The 21,288-nt window shown below is 48.7% G+C and overlaps 6 protein-coding genes across 6 annotated transcripts; 3 read left to right on the forward strand and 3 right to left on the reverse strand.

Annotated features, from left to right (window-relative positions):
* Positions 1-251: 251 nt before the first annotated feature.
* On the forward strand, positions 252-897 carry Z517_11196 (uncharacterized protein; the record flags this gene model as incomplete). The annotated part of the gene is made up of 2 exons (XM_013424804.1): positions 252-411; positions 548-897. 2 exons carry the CDS (start codon positions 252-254, stop codon positions 895-897), a joined length of 510 nt encoding a protein of 169 aa, XP_013280258.1.
* A 396-nt stretch (positions 898-1,293) lies between these two features.
* Positions 1,294-3,346, reverse strand: Z517_11197 (uncharacterized protein; the record flags this gene model as incomplete). Its single annotated transcript, XM_013424805.1, has 5 exons — positions 1,294-1,437; positions 1,505-1,920; positions 1,979-2,480; positions 2,540-2,880; positions 2,941-3,346. 5 exons carry the CDS (start codon positions 3,344-3,346, stop codon positions 1,294-1,296), a joined length of 1,809 nt encoding a protein of 602 aa, XP_013280259.1.
* A 507-nt stretch (positions 3,347-3,853) lies between these two features.
* Z517_11198 (uncharacterized protein) lies at positions 3,854-4,796 on the reverse strand (the record flags this gene model as incomplete). Its single annotated transcript, XM_013424806.1, has 2 exons — positions 3,854-4,358; positions 4,462-4,796. 2 exons carry the CDS (start codon positions 4,794-4,796, stop codon positions 3,854-3,856), a joined length of 840 nt encoding a protein of 279 aa, XP_013280260.1.
* Positions 4,797-5,183: 387 nt separating this feature from the next.
* Positions 5,184-6,990, forward strand: Z517_11199 (uncharacterized protein; the record flags this gene model as incomplete). The annotated part of the gene is made up of 2 exons (XM_013424807.1): positions 5,184-6,354; positions 6,428-6,990. 2 exons carry the CDS (start codon positions 5,184-5,186, stop codon positions 6,988-6,990), a joined length of 1,734 nt encoding a protein of 577 aa, XP_013280261.1.
* Positions 6,991-7,771: 781 nt separating this feature from the next.
* On the reverse strand, positions 7,772-9,661 carry Z517_11200 (uncharacterized protein; the record flags this gene model as incomplete). Its single annotated transcript, XM_013424808.1, has 4 exons — positions 7,772-8,226; positions 8,283-8,784; positions 8,842-9,185; positions 9,247-9,661. 4 exons carry the CDS (start codon positions 9,659-9,661, stop codon positions 7,772-7,774), a joined length of 1,716 nt encoding a protein of 571 aa, XP_013280262.1.
* A 2,013-nt stretch (positions 9,662-11,674) lies between these two features.
* On the forward strand, positions 11,675-13,702 carry Z517_11201 (uncharacterized protein; the record flags this gene model as incomplete). Its single annotated transcript, XM_013424809.1, has 6 exons — positions 11,675-11,894; positions 11,944-12,342; positions 12,393-12,641; positions 12,696-12,812; positions 12,866-13,082; positions 13,135-13,702. The coding sequence occupies 6 exons, from the start codon at positions 11,675-11,677 to the stop codon at positions 13,700-13,702; spliced, it is 1,770 nt and encodes a 589-aa protein (XP_013280263.1).
* Between the last annotated feature and the right edge of the window lie 7,586 nt (positions 13,703-21,288).

The following is a 21,288-nucleotide window of genomic DNA, read 5'->3' on the forward strand; positions in this document are numbered from 1 at the left end:
TATATACCCGCGCCCACGACTAGACTTCAAGGCTCTGTTCGACGTGTCTTGGCGAGAATCGAGTTTGACGAGTCGTCATGTAATTGCGTAGATGGGCAATGGGCAATGAGCAATAATGTATATGTAATCGGTACGAGGAAAGGTATACCGCGTATCACATAAAAGGCATGAAAAAAAAGGCTCTTCAGCCAGCTCTCTCTACCAACTCAAGCCCTTGAACCAACAAACTCACCAGAACCCGCGAGGCCAAAATGCCAACAAAGCCGACCCTCAACGTCAACCATCTCGCCTTGTCTGTACCGGACATTGGCGCGGCAGTCGATTGGTACACGAGCGTGTTTGGATTCACCATGATTGGCAGCGTGATGGAAGTGAACAAGAACAGTCCGACAGGCCCGATCATCTCGTCTAGTAAGTAACTTCAGGTTCACCCAACCCCCCCCCCTCCCGGGGGCCCTTTTTTTTTCTTTCGAGTTAGGTAGAGGACTCTGCTGTACTTCGAATCGTATTTTGACTCACTACGAAATTTAAATGAAAAAAAAAAAAGTCTACGGGGAAGAATTCGAACAAGTCAAACTCGCGATCCTAACATCCGCCAACGGCGTGGGGTTGGAGATGTTCGAATTCGTCCGGCCCAAGTACAACGGACCCGAGCGGCGCGTCGACTGGTGTCCCGACACATACACGAAAGGGGGCGTCTTTCATTTCTGCTTCACCGTGGCGAATGTGGAGGAAACGGCACGGAGGGCGATCGAGAGCGGCGGGAAGAATGTCGGCGTCCTCGTCGAGCCGGCCGAGGGGGAACAGGCATTCTTTGTCCAGGATCCCTGGGGAAATGTCATCGAGCTCCTGAGTTGTAGCTTCGATGTACTTTTTCTGAAGAGACTCGGTGGATAGCTTGGAAGTGTATGGGGCTTCAAAGTAGAACTTGGATCTGGGGTTCATGAGCCTCGGGATTTCGTTCATTGAAGAGATCCTCCAGTTACTCAGACTTTGGACTCTACGTCGTGTGTCGAGCTGAATTACTCCAATACAGTGAGTGAAGAGGTGGAGTCCGCTCGAGCATCTCTGGGTAATTTACAGTTCGAACTCGATACCATACAAGCGGGAAGAGATTCTCTCCTTTTTGATCTGAAAGATCTCAGTGCGTATGTAACATTGCGGGTTACTAGGACAAAAGAGTAATGCCGAATTATTGGGGTCGGAAGAAAGCCAATCCTGGGGCTTCTCCTTTCTTTTTTACAAAATCCAACCCTCTCAAACTTCATTTGATTTCTCCAAAGGGAAGGAAATCTAAGCTTTCGGAGTCGTAGACTCGACCATTTCGACCTCGTGGTCACTCGGGCCATGCTCAGCATCTTTCGTCACCGTTGCGTCCTCGGCCTTGACGTCGGTGACGAGTCGTTGGGCAACTTTCATTGTCAAGTGAGAGGACAGCTGTCAATCATTGTCAGGACATGTGTATACACTCTGAGGTCAATAGATCATCGGGGATAAAACTCACATCCTTGGTTGCCAGAGCGGCGAGGAGTGCCACGATACCAAAAGGTATACTGGTATAGAAAACATAGCGGAAGGCATGCTGGTAGGCATCCTGGAAGGCTGAATACGCCAATTGGAATATCTCCGTCGTGATCCCAGGGATTGAAGCGAGGGTTTGCCCGGGCATGGCTCCAGTGAGGAGGCCCAGTAGCAGCGGAACGGAGTCGAGGGGAAGCCCGGCCTGTGTAGCTGCTGCTGTCACCATTTGGGGGATATAACCCGATGCTTTACTTGTAAGCACAGTGGTGTAAATGGCAGTGCCTGCCGAGCCTCCAATGTATCTGGACAAGCCCATCGATGCTGTTGCGAATCCGATCCACTCATCCGGTGTACATAGCGAGATGAAAACGATCGGCAACGTGGTAGTTATCCCAATGCCTTTTGTTCGTGTTAGTATTGTGTGACAACATCCCGCGTTCCAAGATCGTGTTCTTACCAACTCCAGCGAAAAACGAAAATGTCAGTGCAGCAGCCTTGTTATGCGGTCCGGCAATGCTCATCAAGGGAATGAAAATGACTTCGAAGACAACCCCAATGGAGAGGAGGGCGGTCGTGCCGAGCTTTGGTCCGATCCAGGGAAGGAGTACAGCCGATCCCGCCCCTGCAGCGAGTGTGGAAGCTCCCATGATGGTCTGGTATACTCCAGCCTTGAGCAAGTCGTCTCCAGTGTACATGATGGTCAGGAAGGTCGGCCAATTGGCTTGGAGAGCGTAAAACATCATGCCGCCGACAAACGACACCACCAAGATCATGGTGAAGGTGCGAACGCGTTTGAACAGGAAGGGATGCAGTAAGGGGGCCTTGGGAATGTAGGCTTCGTAGAAACCCAGAGCGACCAGAGTCACGACGCCGATGAGAAACGGTGCCAGGAAATGTGCACTTGTGGCTCCGTACTGCGGGACCCAGATGACTCCCAACAGGACAAGCGTCGGACCGACCTGTAATTCTCGTCAGACTCGGTATTACTACCGCACAAACGTGTTGGTTCAAGACTTACAATGATTCCACCGAGTCCAACATAGTCAAAGTCCCGGATCATGGACCCTTTGCTGGCAGAGGCAGCCAACGGCTTCGCGGGAAAGTATGTGACGGCGCAAGCGACCGTTCCAGCAATGTTGGCCGCCAGAGCCATCCAGAAGACCGATTTCCAACCCGGTCCCGTGTTCAAGATCATCGAACGGGCGATCAGTGAGCCACAGAGATCGAACGGAAGAGCGGTCAAGTTCATGATGCCAACCACCGGGCCACGGTATTTGGTTGGGACCAGCTCGGAAACACTGGCGAAGCCATTCACTGCTCCAGCTTGATTCAAGCCAAACAACGTCATGGTCGCAATCACTAGGGATGGGTTTTAAGATTTTGGTCTTTCCGTTCTCGAAACGCGATGAGATGACTTACTTTGCCCGATGGAATGCGAGGTCAGTCCCAGGATGGACGCGACCACCCCGAGAACCCCGGTTCCGATCGTAAACCAACGGCGCCCGAATATGTCTGACAGCGACCCGGCACAAATCAGTCCCACGCCGGTTGCAACGGTCCACGACGACGCGATCCAGGTGAAGGACGGGTCCGGGCCGAGGTCTTCATTGATATTACCCAGCACGGGGACAAGGCACAAGAATGTCCCGAGAGAGGTCGAGAAGATGAAGCTGATGGATGAAATGGACAGCAAGACCCGGATCGACAGCCGCGAGACCTCTTGGTTGGGGTCTGTAATCTCATGCTCCCGGAGCTGTTCGTCACTCGGGGCAGAACGCAACAAGCCCTCAACCTTGTGGTGATGGGTTTGGTCAGCGTCAGCCATGACCAGAAGCTGAAAGGATATAGTTCAGGACTTAGTGGAGGGTTTCAGCTTCACAAATCTGAAAGGGAGTTTTAGCAGTTGGTTTTCCCCTCGACTTTCAATGGTCACGAGCTTGGGGTTGTCGATTTATATTTGACCTTCCCGGAATTGTGATATACTGTCCGGAATTGCAAACCGATCGAGCTTTACCAGGTTGTCCCGTGGGGAACTGTCGACTGACCCATGGGGTGTTAGAAACAAAAGCGGAGTTGGATTCGCCAATGGGAGAGCACGATGAGGGATGTCCCTGGCACGTTGTCGCTTCGGTTCGGATGCACATTATCTCGTACACGTGGGCAATCCATACCGTAAGCCATGTGGCCATGTATTATTCAGAAAAGGGGGACTCGTTCCTTTCTGTTCCCAATGTAGTTCCGGACTACCGATTACAGAGTGAGCTCTTGATCCTGTAGCTAGAGGCTAGACCATTGATTCATTCACTGCCTGCCTTAGTGGCTGGGAGGATGACTACAAGTGTATATGGCTGAAACCACCGTCAACCATGATGGTCTGGCCCGTGATGTGGCTACTCTCTGGGCTGAGCAACAAGCTGATGACCGAGGCCTGCTCTTCAGGACACGCCATGACCTTGAGCGCGATGGGCTCGGTGTATCTGTTTTCATCGTGCTTATAGTCGGGGTCGCTCTTGACGCTCTCGTGCATGTTGCTCAGCGCCAACGGCGTGACTGTTGCTCCCGGGCAGACAGCATTGCACCGAATGCCTTGTGGGCCGTAGAAGAAGGCCCCGTTCCTCGTGATCTCCAGGACCGCTGCCTTTGTCGGCGCATACGCAGCAAAGCCCATGCCCGTCACGGCCGTGGTGGAACCGATGTTGACAATCGCCCCTCGCTGAGGCTTGATGGGTAGAGAGGGTGCTGGGAATATCTCAACCGCTCTCGGGGACTGTTTCAACATTTGAGCCGCCTCGAACTTCTGACATAGCCATACTCCACGTTGGTTGACTGCAAAATGGCTGTTTGGGGGCGCGTTAACAGGGCTCAAGACCTCAGGGCTGCGGGCTCAGGCATGATTGTGATCGAGCCGCCACTTGAAGGAGGCCATGTATGCAAACATACCTGTCCACATCCTGGGTCGAGACACCGACCTCATCGTCCCTGTCCCCCCGACAAAAGCCGGCAATGTTGGCAGCGTAATCGAGCCGACCCCATCTGTCGGCGACGGCCTTGACCATTGCCACCACATCCTCTTCCTTGGACACGTCCACATGGAGAAACAGGGCGTCGACCTTGAACGTGGCTTTGATCTCTTCGGTCAACTTCTCCCCCAGGTCGTCCTGGATATCGGCAATCAGGACATTGATGCCCCGACTGGCGAGTTTCTTGGAAGTGGCTGCGCCTATGCCCGACGCGCCCCCAGTCACAACTGCGGTCCACGGATCGGAAGTGGCCATTTCTTTTTCGAATCTTCTCGTTCTTGTTGGTTAACCCCCCTCCACGACCTGGTTGGGCCAATCTTATAACCAGCACCTGCTACACCCGGTACTACGGAATTGCAGCCCAAGGGGTTCCGGACTCGCCAAACCCCCACAATTCTCCGCCCTTTTCAAACAACAACGCAAGGAATTCCCCGGAATGGAAATTGGCATTAAAAAGATAATGGTCTGTAGAAAGAGGAAGAAAGGGAAAAAAAAACAAACTCTTCTGTTTCTTCTCCCCTTGTCGAACATGGGGAAACGGACTTGATCTGGGAAAAGAAACCAAAATAGACACCACTTCTCTATCTTTACGACAGACACCTCATCTCCCCTCCCCTCCCGTTTCCGTTGCAGCTCCTAACCATGGACGGGGAAACCATGTCGAAAGAAGCCGTGGTCGAGATGGAGGACCACGTGCGCGTACCTCCCATATCGGCGCAGCTCAGCGAACTTCCACCGGGATACTTTCGAAGCTCTCTCTTCCTAGGGTCCATGGCTGCGGTGGGCATAGGCCTTCTTGCCGCAATATCCAGCTTTGCGTTGGCAGCCCCCATTCTCGGCGTCATCAACGAGGACATCGGGCCCAGCTCCAACATCTCGTGGGTGGCGATTGTGTACACGCTGATGATCGCCGTCGGTCTCACTATCGTGGGCCGCTTCACCGACATCTTTGGACGTCGTCACACCTTCATCGGAGGAGCAGTGCTCGGGGTGGTGGGAAGCATCGTCTGTGCCACTGCCCCGACAGTCGGGGCCCTCATCGCCGGCATGACGCTCGTCGGGCTGGCGGCCTCGACCCAAGTCTCGTACTTCTACGTCACGGCCGAACTGATTCCTCAGAAATATCGCTTCCTGGGCAACGCCATCATGTATGTCTTCATGATCCCCGGCGGGGCATTTGCGCCGGCCATTGCCAATTCGTGCATTCTTCACACTCCCGGCGGCTGGCATTCGACCTTTTACATTGTCATTGCAATCCAGGCCGCAGCCTTGTTCTGCTGGGTGGCCTTCTATCGTCCCCCAACGTTTGAAATGAAGCACCGCGACAAGACACGGCGAGAATACCTCGTGAAATTCGACTACATCGGCACGGCACTGTTTGCCGGAGGCCTTTTGTGTTTCTTGTTGGGCCTTTCGTGGGGAGGAGCGGTTCACCCTTGGAAGTCAGCACATGTCCTCGCAACCATCATTGTGGGTGGTGTTTCCTTGATCGTGTTTGCGCTGTGGGAGCTGTTTGCGCGACTCGAGGAGCCGCTGGTTCCCATAACCCTTCTGGCCTCGGGACCGTGGACAGCAGCCGTGGTGACATCTGGTATCGGCGCCAGCCTGTACTACGCCCTCACAATCGTCTGGCCGTCGATGGTGGCCATCGTGTATCCCTCTGGAGATCTGATCACCGACGGACTGAGAGCCTCCATCGTCGGAGCATGCTGGGTCAGTGGCGAGATTGTCTCTGGCATCGTTGCAAAACCAGTGGGGAGAATCAAGTTGCAGTGTATCGTCACACTGACTTTGGCCGGTGTGCTCCTCGGCTGTGAGTATATATCCTTCCGTTGGCTGGCCATTTGACGACGAGTTCGTTTGCTAACTTTTTGTCCTTTTTGTAGGTATGGCCACCAGCGATCCCGATTCCAGCACTAGAGCAACGGTGCTCCTGAGCTTCAGTTGCTTCTTGGCCGGGTACGTCGAGGGCCTCTCTCTCACCATCACCACCCTGGCCTTGGAGGATCAGCAGCAGATGGGCGCCGGGTGTGGATTTGGAGGTTCGATCCGCTTTACCATTACAACAGTCGCCACCACCATCTACACCGTCGTCCTCTCGGCCCGTCTGAGCGCGACCATTCCGGACCAAGTGCCCCCAGCGCTTGTCTCGGCCGGACTACCAGCCAGCAGTGTCGCAACCTTCATCGGAAGTTTGGCGTCGGGACAGTCTCTTGCCGACATCCCCGGCGTGACGGCCTCGATCATCGCCGCTGGAATCCGGGCATATCGATCGGCCAATGCGGATGCCTACCGGACTGTATTCCTCTCCACGATCGCTTTCACAGGCATCGGCATCATCACCACCCTCTTCCTGCCCAACACCGATGCATTGATGACGGATGAGGTCTCTACCACGCTCCATCATAAGAAGGATGAGAAACTGGCACGTGCTGTAGCCCACGTATAACTCCGACCACGGTACTTTCGTCCCCAGCTTCGTCGAGCTTCTGTAAGAAGTGACAATCTATCTGGATGGGCTGGCCGCAGAAGCAGAGCAGGAGCAACAGGCTGTGGCGGTGCATCCTCTGGTATCGATGTAGATGTATGCTGGAAGAATAATTTCGGCTCATTGCCAGTTGATAGTCCAAGATTGACCATACCTTGAAATCTGGCTTCTGAAGGTAAATCTACAGCGTCAGTTCAAATATGCATTGAGGCAGAGGCCATCTTTCATTCACCGAGACCACGCGATCGAGGGTGAGGACCTGACTGTTACACTGGTTGCACTGGAGGCGAACGATCTCGTAGAACTAGATTGTTCTGGAGGCATTTGGTCGGCATAACATGCCGCCGTCACCAACTTGAAGTGGGAATGGAAGTAGTGAAACCAGTTCGCTCACTTGCTTGAAGTTATGGGTCTTCCCCTGGTTGTTCTCTCCTCTATATTCGCTTACTTGCTTGCGTTTTCCTATCTTTGCTGCGGCCAAGTAGAATTTCCTCTCTGGTATCCAAATCACGGAACTTGCTCTGGTTTGTCTAGACAGATATCGTAGTGTTTCGTCTCGAGTGCAGGAATAGGCAAGCTAGAGTCCTCCCCTTCGGGGTTGAGTTGGTAGCAGCTCAGGAGCCTTATTGAGGGCCTTTGTGTATTGCGTCCTTCTCCAAGTCTTCTGCACCCTCTTCAGATCGAAGGTGTTGGGCTGTTTTGTGGGATAGTCGGTAAGTCAGCTGGTTGAACCCACGTTAGCTTAAACCATCAAAGCCATAAACACTTCTGAGCCACTTACATCTTTGGTCATGATAGCGCAACCAAGAGCAATCACGCCGAACGGAATACTTGTAAGCCAGACATAGTGGAATGCCTGCCTCCATGCTTTGTGCAAGGCGCTTGTCGACACTTGGATAATGCTGGGACTAATGCCCGGTACATCAGTAATGCTTTCGCCGGTGACGACGCCGGTCAAGATCCCTAGTAGTTGTCGTAAAGAGCCTGCTGGAAGCCCTGCTTCGAGCGCAGCTGAGCCCACGTACTCGGGAATGAGATCTGCGCTCCTGCTGTTGAGGATGGTTGTATAGACCGCGGATCCAGCAGATCCCCCAATAGACCGCATCATTCCCAGGAGCCCAGTGGCAACCCCGATCCACTCGTCCGGGGTTGCCAGCTGGATTAGAAGAATGGTAAGCAGCTCGACCCAGCCGATACCTGGAGACGGTCAGTGTGCATAATTGAATGTTAGGCTCTCTGAAGTAGTGACGGACCTGCCCCAGCGAAGAAGGAAAAGGCCAATGCCATGCCCCTCGAGTTTGCAGTTGGGAGACACATCAGTGGAATAAAGAGTACCTGGAGCGTGACTCCAATCGCGAGGTGGAGCCTGGTCCCAATGACGGGAGCGATAATAGGGAGTAGCAACGCAGACGACACCCCTCCTACATTTGTTCCGGCGCCAAATGGCATATAATCCACCCCAATTGCTCTTGTGTTGTCCCCATGGAACATGACACGAAGATATGTCGAAAAGAAGGCGACAATAGAGTAGAAGAGCATTCCACCCACTGCCGCGACGACCAGAATGAGGGTAAACTCGCGAACGCGTCGAAAAAGGAAACGCTTCATTATAGGGTTCGAAGCATAGAAGGCCTGGTGGCATCCCAAACAAACCATGAGAGCGATACCCGCAAGGAAAGGCCCCAGAAAGTATCCGCTCTTCGCCCCGTAGGTCGGAACGTACTTGATGCCAACGAAAAACAAGGTTGGTCCAGCCTAAGCAGATATGAGCAAGAGTGGGTGACCTGTCGACACCAGGAAGATGAGACTTACGGTAGCCAAAGCGAGGCCGACATAGTCAAACTCTTTCAGTAGTTGACGTCGAGTCTTCATTCCCGCAGCAAGTGGCTTCGCCGGGAAGTAGTTTATAGCCACAAGCAGAGTTGCGAGACCATTTGCAGCCACAATAATCCAGAACAAGGTTCTCCATCCTGGAGCGGTGTGGACAGCAACCTCATGTCCGATCAGAGATCCGCATGTTGCCCAGACCAATATGCCTGCATTGACGGCGCCGAGAATAATGCCACGCAGACGAGTGGGGACGATCTCAGCAATGGCTGCAAGAGTATTCATTGCTCCTGCGTGATTCAAGCCAAGAATGGTCAGGGAAGCGAGTGCTATCAAGAATAAGCCACCATGTTTGAGACCAGAAACACGTCACAAGCACTTGACTCTTACCAGTGGGAATGTTCTGAGCCAATGCCCCACAGATACCACCTGCAACCCCCAAAACCCCTGTTCCAATGACGAACCACCGTCGTCCGAGAACATCGGAGAGCGTACCGGCAACGATCAAGCCGACGCCAGTTGCCACGGTCCAGCACGTAGGGAGCCAGCTGTACGCAGGGTCGGGGCCTATGTCGGCGTTGATAATTCCAATGATTGGAGAGAGACAAAGATAGATGCTGATGCCCATGTTGTAGATGAAGCCCAGCGAGATGATGACGAGCCATTTCTTCCACTTAATTGCCCGCAGTTCTCTCCAGAGGCTGACATTGCTGTCGTCGGGAGAATTGGGTGGAACGTCGACATGGTCTGCGGCGGCTTGTATCTTTACATTCTCTCCCTCGATAGATGCAGGAGATGCTTGCATGCTTGTGATTGTTGAACAGCAGAGGCAGACTGCCTGGTTTTGGTCGTTCAGTGATTCGCGGAGATGGCACGGTTCGTGCTCAAGCGAAGTTGGAACAGTTAGTAAATCTCCTGATCTTCAGCTCGGTTGCGACAGCGACTAATATGGGTTTTCACAATGGCTGGTATATTGAATACAAGGCTTGGTGGGTTCGTATCAACGCGAGTCGTGATAGTCATACTACGACACCCTCTTTGTAGGGGCAGCTCGACCAGAGGGCGGAATGGAGATAATAGGTGTCGCCATTCGAGACGCCATCTGCCACCGGACAAAACCAAGATTCGTATAGAACATGCTCTCCACACGGGGCCCCAGGAAATGAAGTGGTGGAATGGAAGCCTATTTCGTTTTGTGTTGCCGCACGAGTCGTTACACCCGACACTCAAATGTTGCGGACATCCGCTGGTCGAACACGAGTATCAGGGAGGTGGCTCGGCGCCCATTGTTTACCCAGACTTGCGTCTTGACCTGGTATAGGCAAGGATGGTGTGGAAGCCGTCCTCACTTCCAAGGTCTGATAGTTTGGCTCCACCTAAGGCACTTTGGCCGGAGGCTATGCCCATCGAATTCATGCAGACTGTGCATGACTCCTCGCTTGTTTCGCTAAGGATTGAGCGTGGGAGATGGCGCGGACATTATATTACTGACATCGGAGCGACGCGGAAGGTAGAACAAACAAACTGCATCAATGGCGTCTGTATCGTATCAGAGAGGGAAGGGAGAGGTTCCATTAGGTGCAGTACTTGTGGAAGAAGGTGGGCAGCCTATCCCAATAGGGAAGGTAGCGCCTAATTAGTCATGTGACTACAGCATATATCATCTAGCGAAGCTTTAGCTAAGCTGGTATTACCGGTAAAACTAACTAAATGGTGAACTGGGGTGAGGCTCTTAGCCAGAGGCATCAACTCGTACGGCGATAGGTATAGTATTAGGGGTAACGACTATCGCACAGTAACAATAAATCAGCATCGAAGATCCTGATCAGATAGATTCCATTGCTTGATTGATTGCTCTCCTCTTGAGTACTTGAGAACTTATTAAGAACTGATCCTCCAAGAGGATTCTCTGAGAAAAGAACTCTCGGACCCAGTATCCGAGACCTAGCCAATCAGGAGGCAGGAATGTCTCCCCGTACATTGTACAGGCAAATTCCACTAATCACGTGCCAGCCTGTCGATTCCCCCATTACAGTAGATCACCTCCTCACTTTCCACGTCAGGTCTAGATAAAGGGATCTCAAGCTGTCCCGGCCATCTCTATACTCCTCTGACAGGATTTTACTACCGCTCGTCGCTTGAGTCTTTAGTGATCGCCAGAAGCCCCCAAGTTGTCGGCCAACTAGGAGATACCTACGGGCCTAATAATTGAAATAAAACTCGAAAGCTTAGATACACATCCTTATCTCTAATGACTAGACTGTGGCACTGGACGGATTCTTATAAGGTTTTTAGGTGGCCTACCCGGATTTATTATCTGGTAGGCCGCAACGAGCAATGCTTCGGTCCAACAACCCGTCGCCGAAAACTTTGCCGGTATCCGAGCTTCAGGTAGCAGGGGGGCTCTCCACAGATGGTACCCGGGCCTCACATCCAGGAGATCAAGTGCTTGTTGCTTGAGAAATCCTTGGTAGAGCCATGGGGCCGGGAGCTTCGTTTCAGATTTTCCGTGCGCAATGGAAGCCCTTTCAGGCGCCAGCCAAAGAGTCCCACACTTGTGCTCAATGGACTGTGTTCCGTGGCCGCTCTGCCGTCCCCGTCTGGGGAAGCTGCCTCTCCACGGGGTGCTCTGTCCTCCAACAGGGAGCATACAATAGCCGAGTCAGAACCCGGCGGTATTCGAGTACAAGTACCCTGCCTGCGTTCTTCAGTGTTGTTTGGCCAGACAGAGCCACTAAATTACTATCACATCTCTTCATCTGCCCGGGTCATCAATTTAGGCACGAGCTGAATGCACTCGTCTCCACATTCTCGAGAAATGGACGACAAGGCCAGCGACATTAAGACGGAGGAGGTATCATCTCCTGACGGGGAGGGCAACGCTCATCATGCACCTTCTGAGTACATCAACGGGAAGCCATACTGGCGTACCAAGCGATTCCAGGGTTCCTTTTGGGCCATCGGGTTTGGCTGTCTTGCCTGCTACGCAGGCTTTGCCATGCCCGCGAACACATTGGCTCTCATTAACGATGACATTGGTAAGTCTTCTTGCTTTTCGCGCGAAAGTCGTTATCTAACCGAAGCCAGGTCCAAGCGCCTCTATTAGCTGGGTCTCACTCACATGGACACTGACCGTTGCCGTGGGTTATACACTCGTCGGACGGCTGAGCGATATTTTCGGCCGGAGATACTTCTTCATCGGCGGCGCCACCCTTGCACTGATTGGGAGCATTGTCGCTGCAACAGCGCGTACTGTCAATGTGTTAATCGGCGCAACAGTACTTATCGGACTCGCCGCTGCTTCTCAGATCTCCTTCAACTATGTGATTGGCGAGCTTGTACCAGTCAAGCATCGCTTCATATTTATGGCTTTGATTAACGCGGTCAATATTCCCATCGGCGCTTTTGGCCCTGTCATTGCCCGGTCTTTCATCCTGCATACTTCGGCAGGGTGGCGCTGGAACTACTACCTAACTATTATCTTAAGTAAGTATAAAGACTGTTATTGTTCGAGCCAGATTTTAAGATGAGAATAGATGCTTTATCCCTATTTCTATGGGTATTATTTTACTATCCACCGGATTTCTCTCACCTTCATCGAGTTCGTTCTCGCTGGCAGGAGGTTAAAGGAATCGATTACATTGGCATTATACTCTTCACAGGAGGAAACCTACTCTTCTTGATGGGTCTATCCTGGGGAGGCGGACAATATCCCTGGAAGTCAGGACATGTCATTGGATGCATCGTTACTGGTGTCGTCAGTCTAGTGGCCTTCGTCCTATACGGTATTTTCAATCCGGTAAATTCATCTCTGGAGAACACGTCCTGACCTCAAACAGAAATCTACTCTGGTGTTCACCGCCCTTTGGTGCCAATGGACATCTTTAAGAACTTCCAATACGACGCTATCGTGGTGTTAACTACGGTGGGCGGCATGATCTATTACTCCATGACCGGTACGTACAGATAAAAAGATGGTTACGCCAATCTTGTACTAACTTTGATTTAGTTATTTATCCTACAACACTCACTGTTCTGTACTCCACCGACACGATGAAAGTTGGCTGGTTGTCCTGCGCCGTAGGTGGCGGTGTACAAGCGGGACAAGTGATCGGTGGCCTCATTGCCATGCGTATTGGCCACATTAACTGGCAAATGGTATTCGCATCAATAGTTATGGCGGTCTTCATCGGTGGTTTAGCTGCCCAGACAAAGGATACTCTGGCGTGAGTAGTGAAGCTATTGATTTCTGAAGCCCCTACTAACAATAACAACTAGCTTATCTACTGCCTTTGCAACCCTGGGCTCCTTCGGTGTGGGATATATTGAAAACCTTGCAGCCACAGCAGCTACTTTTGTGATCAAGGACCAAAAGCAAATGGGAACGAGTAACGGCATCTTTGGAAGTATTCGAAGTGCCGGGGGAGTTCTTGCCACGACCATCTACCTTGTTATCCTCACCAACCGTATGAACACCAACACCAAGAATATGATTATTCCTACCGTTGTCGAAGCTGGCCTTCCGGATTCATCCATTGCGGCATTCTTGACGGCCTTGAACAGTGGTGTTGCCTCTGCACTACAAGCCGTTCCTGGCGTTACTGAAAAAATCATTCTGGCGGGTGAGACAGCATATTTGGCCGCCTATACCGATGCTTTCCAGAAGGTTTTTCTGGCCAGCATTGCATTCGGCGGCCTCTCAATCATTGCTGCACTCGCGGTTAGGCCATTCACCAAGGAAGAACTCGCCGGGAGCCTTGTCTTCCATCTGGGTGCGTCCAAGCCGCAGCACGCAAGAGATGGAGCTGTGGAAGATCAGAACGAGGTGGACGCCCCTCTCGATTAGGAGCAGGGCTCTCAGATTGCCAGGTAGTCGGCATTACGTGGCAAGCTGCAACTCGTAAGGGTAGTCCTAGCTGTTTCGTACATTAGCTACCGAGTCGTAGCCATTACTTTGACAACATCGCAGGAAAGTGAAGAGGCTGCTACATTCGAAATATCACACAAAAACCGCACTATTAGGGTGTATAAAAGGTTCCTTAATTTGTTTAAATGAAGAGACACTGGAAGTGCGAGAACTATAAGGCATACATAAAGAGCACGAGCAAGAGGGCCGGCAGTACGTGATATAGTCACGTGTTAAGGGCAAGGCTGCGCCCCCCCCCCCCCCCCCCCTTTCTCTCTCCACACACACATACACACGTGTACACACACACACAGACACAGTGGCTGCCCAAGGTGGGAGGGAAGGAGACAATGGCAAACATGATAAGAAAGGGCATGTCATGTCGCCTTGGGTAGAGACCCAGCAAACGTTTACTTTTCGCGACCTTACTGTTGGACAGTAGTTCCCATAAGTTAATACGTAGTGCCTCGAACCCAATGCTGGCCGGCAGTCAGGCGCAGAGTTAACCGAGGTGCATCACTCGGGAACCAAACTTGCCGAGCCGGCTATGAATAGCCGGCTCGTCGAGTCTGGACACGGAAGGCCATGGGAGCAGAGGCGGCAGAGACAGGAATTGTTGCGGATGTAGGCCGTGGTTCACAGGCCTGTTGCATGTGCCCACGACGGCCGCACGAGCTGTAATTACCGTTGCCGTACCCCATTTGTCTCTCTAGTGCGAGTGCTTAGAACATTCTGATTGCTAAACCTTCTCCAGGATAGCTTGACTTGGTATGATTGCCAAACACCAATAGGTGTCCTTCATTTTCAAGACGCCTTTCACGAAGCTCATTGTTGGAGCCGACCCCAGGAAAATAAGCCATGGCCACCCTCTCTACTCTACCTCTCTCTGGAGACCCCGTCTTTATTCGCCACTAACTCCCAGTTGAAAAAAATCGCCCAAAAGGTCGTTGCTGAGCGGTAGAGCTCCTTTTCTTCAACCTAGTTCGATTGCTCTACTAAACTGCTGCTGCTGTTTTTGCTCCTGGGACTTGCTCTACTCGCAGGATGAACTCATCTACACCAAAGTCACCCTCACCGAGTGGACAGACCATAACTCAGCAGTAAAGCGCTCGAGGCCCAGTTTTAAAAGGTCCAAGGGATAAGCCTCGCGCGACTCGTATGCGCGAATTGTAGGCATCGCAAAATCAAGGTCAGCGAAGCCGGCCTAATATAGGAGAGATCTAAAGTGACTGCCGATTTGAAATCGCGTCAGGGGTTTTCTTCTCAGGAGGAAGGAGACCAGAAACGATGAAGTTACGGTGGAGCTGACGGAAGAGAAAGCTACTGGCCCCTACGACCTCAAAGCAGTGAGACCGCCTGCAGTGTCCGCTGTAACATCTCTGGTAATGGTGGCACTTTACCCGTCCGCATGGTAAGCCCAATAACGGCAGGAGGTGGGCAATGGAAAACGCGGAGAGAAAACACTCCAAATCACGACGATAACGAGTATCAAGACAACGTGCACATGACGGGCGCTGCATGTCACCTGAGAAAACACCATATTAACGTCAATGACATTCGTTCGCTGGGTAGTTCTAGATGCCTCGAAGGCTAGCCAACAGCAACCCCATACATTTGGACTTTTTTCCTTTTTCCGCGTGACTGCATCCGCAGTGATAAGTACGGCTGCATTTTTACGTGGGGTTCAAAGGCATTCCTTTTACATTGTTCGCACGCGCGATTTAGTTTGGCTACACCAGCTGGAGCTGACCCCGGCGACTCGACAAGAGCGAGTGAGCTAAGTCGGGGATTCAAACGCGCCATCTTGCACTATTCATAGCGCATCATACAGGAGCTTAGCGACAATAACACAGGGTCGACAATTGTACGAGTCAGACTATGAGACCTGGCAATTCTTTGTCAAAACCCCAGCAGGTGAGAACCCAATGCAGACAATCATAGATGAAGAAAAGTCCAATCGCGAACGTGCCTCTTTGCCATTTGCTATACCATTTCTAGGGCTTCATCGTAAAAAGTGATGAGGTAGAGAAGGTCACTCCGCTAATGAGAGAGATTCATCAACGATTGGACCACGAGCCGTCGCAGCAAAAGTTCCCCGGAACCAACTCTCGGTCCACGCTTCCTTTTACCCTTTTTTTTTTTCAAATGAAGGGGTTTCAATCTACATGATTTGTACCTTCCTCCACCGCTAAATGAGTGCTCGTGCATAGTTTCCCCCGTTAGGCAGGCTGTAGATGGTGCGGGTGTGAAACCTATTGGGTTCCCCGTTGGTCAAGTAGATGCCTGAGTGATGATTGAACTCGATCAGGACAACCGGGCTCTGAATGCGATAGTAGAACGGGTCTTCGTCCCGAAAGAACCGATCCAGCAGAAGTACGTCTCGTGGAGGGTCTACGGGAAATCTCGTTCGTATGATATTAGAAACGGCCTTCATACGACCTAGTAGGCGGATGTTAGAAACGGCCTTTATATAACCTAAGGCGCGGGGCGCCTAGAGGTAGGTCTACCGGGGCGGCAGCCTAGTAGTATAAGGCTAGGTTACGTACGGTACGTAACTACCGAAAAGAGAAGTATTTAATATATCGATATATTAATATACTATCCCTAGTTACCTATTCGGGATATACCTTATAAGTATATAGCTACGCTTATTCCCCTTTTATAGTTACACTCTCTCGTAGTTAACTTATAACATCTACTTTATAGACTATTCTAAAGTTACTTAACTATTTATACCTTACGTACTCTTAACCTAGCTTATATAATAAAGGAACTATAACTAAAGAAACCTAACTACGTTAAGTTATATAGGAAGTAGCTCTAATACTTTAACTACTACTAACCGGTACGAGAGACGACCTCTATAAGTAGTTACGGAAGATAGATAAGATCTATATCTCTAATCGATAAACTCCTTATACGATAAGCATTACGTTTATCCTTAAACGACGCTATAGTAGGACCTAGTATATTAAGACTATCGGACATTACTATAGTAGATATAGTACCGTTAGGTTCTACTACGGCGGAACTAATATCTAAGGGTAAGATCGGAAACCTACCTAAGCCCTTTAATAGAGTATAGGAAAGACTTACGCCTTTCATTTACTATATAGATATATATCTATTAATAAACCTAGGAGATTTTTCTAGTAATATATAAAAGGTCCTCTTTATAGGAAGCTACTTTAAGGGAGGAGCGGAGGCGTAGCTCCGCCTATTTATTAAAGACTATATAGAGAACTAACTTAATAAAAGAGAGGAAGAAATAGTTAAGCTATTCCGAACCTTTTAGAGGTTTAAGGCGAAAGTTCGAAAGGTTTTTAGGGTAAGGGACGAAGAGAAAGAAGCGGAACGATAAATTATAAACCTACGCTAAACGAACTTAATTTAAGATTACGTTATTAAATTCTAAACCTTAAATATAGTATTAGAATAGAGCGACGGCGTATTAATTCTTATTTTTTTCGAAGGTCTTAAGCTAACGATTAAGTAGAAAATAAGGATATATAAAAGTAAAAAGATCGAAGACTAGATCGATAGAGCTATCTAAGTCGATAACGATTATTAAGAATATAAACGCTATAATAACTACCGTTAGAGATTCGTAGTAAAAGGATAAAGGTCTAATACTAGAAAATAAAGATAGCTATACTACGGACTAATATCGATAGACCTTAACTAGACCTAAAAGAAACGAGGTACGACCTAAATTAAGAATATAAAGTAAGGTAAGAAACTCTATAGACTAAGGAACTAAGGAAACTACTATAATTATAGAAAGTCTAGATATTACGTAAGGGAATGTAAGTCCCCGAAGAAATAGGTAAATTAAGTAGAACCTTAAAAAAATAAATAAGTAAAAAGGTTAGAGATAAAGTCTAAGATAAACTATCAGGCCCGTTACCTAACTGGAGGGTGAATATATGTACTATAGGACTAATAATGATAGATAACTAGCCTATAGATAGAGATATTAACGCTTAAAGAAGGCTTTAAGGTTGACAGGTATAACCCCTCTTACTATATATATACGGTAAGCTAGCTACTTAGCTAGTGGCCTAAGCCGAGTATCTAGTGTCACGTAGGTGTTCGTAATAGTTACCCTTTCTCCCCTAGGTAGTTCGCCCTCGAACTGGTAAGGTAGCCGAGTAATCGGTAGCCTTACGTAGCCTCGTCAACTTAATACTAGTCCTAATATAGAAGCATCCGCATTTAAGTAATAATAGTATACTATACTATTATTATGTTAAATGAATGCCTTCCATTTAATTTAATCATGCTCTCAGCATTTCGTTCTTATACATTAATTACTTAGTACATTTACTTTATTATCATTTAGCCTATTTATTTCCTTTTCCCATTCATAGTATAATCGCATTATACTTAATAGGTAGGTAGTTTCTAGTCCTATATATATCTACGTCTTCGACCTCTATTAAGGCCTTCCTTTCCTCTCTCTTCTTTCTCTTTACCATTACTTTATACGTAATACTCGCCTACTTAATTCGTTCTTAAATTAAATAATTCTCTTAACTTAATCTTAATTATAATGGCTCCTCGTCGGTCTCTCCCTAAGTCTCCTACCCCTTTTAAGGGTATACGCGCTTAGCGCGAGTTTCTATAGTATTAGCGTTATATCCGGGCCCTATAAGTATACTCCTTTACCGCTTACGGCGTACTTAAAGTATATCCCGTTACTAACTTCTATATAGGGCTAATTCTAAGAACGACCCTACCGACGTCGTCGGTAATGGGTATAAGGTACCCGCTAGTACTAGTAAATGTACCCGTTATACTAAAGGTAACTACCCTTATATCCCGGTCCCCTCTCGTTTTTAGTCTACTATTAACGAGGTATACGCCGCCGCTATTCCTATTAAGGAAGGCGAGGTCCCCGCTCTCTCTAGTATATTCTCCCTATCCTTCCTAGCTACTCGCTTACTTAGACTCTACTAATCCCTTACGTAGCTAACTAGATCCGTAAGAAGGCTACTAAGCTCGGTAAGGCCTTTACTAGCTATAAAAAGGAGGTGACTAAGGCCTCTAAGGGCTTTAGTATCTCGACTCCCTCTAAGCCTAGTACCGCTATAGGTAGTAGTACTAGCGTAGGCATTACTAACCTTACTAGTTAATAGATTATCGAAGCTTTACGTACTTTAACCGCCGTACTGGCTTAAGCTGTAAGTATACTTCTAACCTACTCTTCTTAAGTCTCTTTTAGTCTAAGCTAATAGTATACTTCTCGCAGTATAACATCGCGCTTCCCCGCTAGTCGGGCCTTAACGATTATCAAACTAGCGAGTACTATAAAGATCTTCTAATAGAAGATAGTAACGACGATAGCGATAGCGATAGCGATAGGGAGCTAGAGGGCGCTAGTAGTAATGACGGTAACGATGATAATGATAGCGAGGGTAGCGTCGACGATATGGACGTCTTTAACTGATTAATAGGTATAGGTCCTATTCTCTTATCTATTCCTACTTTTTTCGCGCCTTATGCGCCTCTCCCTACTACTAGTAGTAGGGTTTTAGCGGGCTTCTCGCCTTAATACGAGAGGAATTAAATGAATCATTTCCATTATTCTCCTTTTTTATCCATTTATTCGATCCGTTCTAGTAGTTCTAGAGATAGATTCTCTACGGGTTAGTACGAGTCTTCCTTAGGACTATACCCTTTCTACCTAAGTAAATACTACTTTTCTCTACCCTTTATCGTGCGAGAACCTAGTATTTCTTCTACTTTATAAAATTAGTCGCCATCGATGTCCTCCGGCTCTAGCGGCGCCTAACCGGATCGGATATAAAACGGTTTAAGGAGCGAGACGTAAAACGTTAGATATAAACGCTAATATTTCGTAGGAAGTACTAAACGGTAGGCATTCCTTCCGACCTTTATAAGGATACGGAAAGGTCCTAAGAACTTATTAGTAAGCTTTACGCTAGGTCTTCGCGTACGAATATTACGCGTTAAGAGCTATACGAAATCGTCTTCCTTAAACTTAATGGCCTTATAATAGCGATTATAAAACTATTCGGTAGATTATTAAGCTTTCTACTAGAGGTTCTTAGTCCATTCTTCTACTTCTCGGTTACGATCGACTATCGCTCGAGCTTAGACATTCTCGTCCGACTACTCTTCTCTTACTATATTTATACGTATTATCGGCGGATAGCGATAATATATCTAGAATGGGGACGTCCTAGTTACCTAGTTAACCGCGTTATTATAAGTAAATTCGGCTCCGGATAATAAGGAAGCCTAGTCGTCTTAAGAATAGTTAATATAATAGCGTAGGTACGCTTCCAGCGTTTAGTTTATCCGCTCCGTCTACTCATCTATTTACGGGTGATAGAACGTAGATAAATACCTACGTATAGTAAGCTAGTAGTAGAAGGTTCCCTAGTATCTAGATGTAAATAAGGAGCCTCTATCGCTTACAATCGATCGAGGAACGCCCTATTTAGATACGATCTCGTCGTCGAATAACTACGCTAACTCGGATACCTCGATATCGGAGTAGTATAGGATGAATCTAACTATCTTAGAATATCTATAGACTACTATAAAAATCGAGTCGTAAGCTTTTCGCTTACTTATCGACGGCGGTAAGTCTACGATGAAATCTATAGTTAGGTCCTACTATAGCCGATTAGGCTATAGTAGCGATGCTAATAGTCCGTACGGCTTATACCTTAGTACTTTCATTCTCTAATAAATACTATAGGTCGTTACGTAATCTCTAATGTCTTTAATTATTCTAGGCTACTAGTAGAACCGCTATATTATCTCGCGCGTTCTACCTTAGCCGAAATAGCCCCCTTACTATAGGTTATCGTAATTTACTCTTAGAATCTCGTTCCGTATGACGGGGTCCTCTAGAATGTATACTACGCCGTTAACTCGTACGATTCTAGTAGGGTTAACGTACTACTTCCCCTTATAGGGTAGGTCTTCTATTTTACCTTCGGGGAGGCCTTCCTAGGTCCGGCGGATATACTATTAATCCCCGGCCTATAACTCTCGGATTTAGTCTTCTAAAGACTTAGGGATCGACGGAGTTTCTTTAGGAGATACTGAAGAGGATTCCTTACGCGCATTCCTCTTCCTAGGAGTCTAAGACTCGTATACTAGAAGTATAGTATTTTAGCTACTCTCTTCTAGAACGTATCTTATTCCGCGAGTTTAAGCTCTCGTTAGCGCTCTTATATAAAATAGAGAGGCTTTAGTTATAATTATACTAATTAATTCTCGTAAGCGTAGAGTAATTAAGTCGCCGAGGGGGTTCCCGAGTTCCTCCTTTACGACGTAATCTAGACGCCTTAAAAGGCCGTCCGTAGGGTTTTCTTTACCCTTTCGATAGCGAATTACGAAATTAAAGGGTACTAGGAGTTCCGCCCACCTAGTTTACCTTCGATCTAGTGCCTTTATATCTATAAAGCTCTATAGCGTAGTATAGTTAGTTAGTATAAGCGTACTAATAGTAGGCGCTTTAAGGAAGTATCTCCATTCCTTAAAAGTAC

Source organism: Fonsecaea pedrosoi (assembly GCF_000835455.1).
Source record: "Fonsecaea pedrosoi CBS 271.37 unplaced genomic scaffold supercont1.7, whole genome shotgun sequence".
Classification (NCBI taxonomy): Eukaryota; Fungi; Ascomycota; class Eurotiomycetes; order Chaetothyriales; family Herpotrichiellaceae; genus Fonsecaea; species Fonsecaea pedrosoi.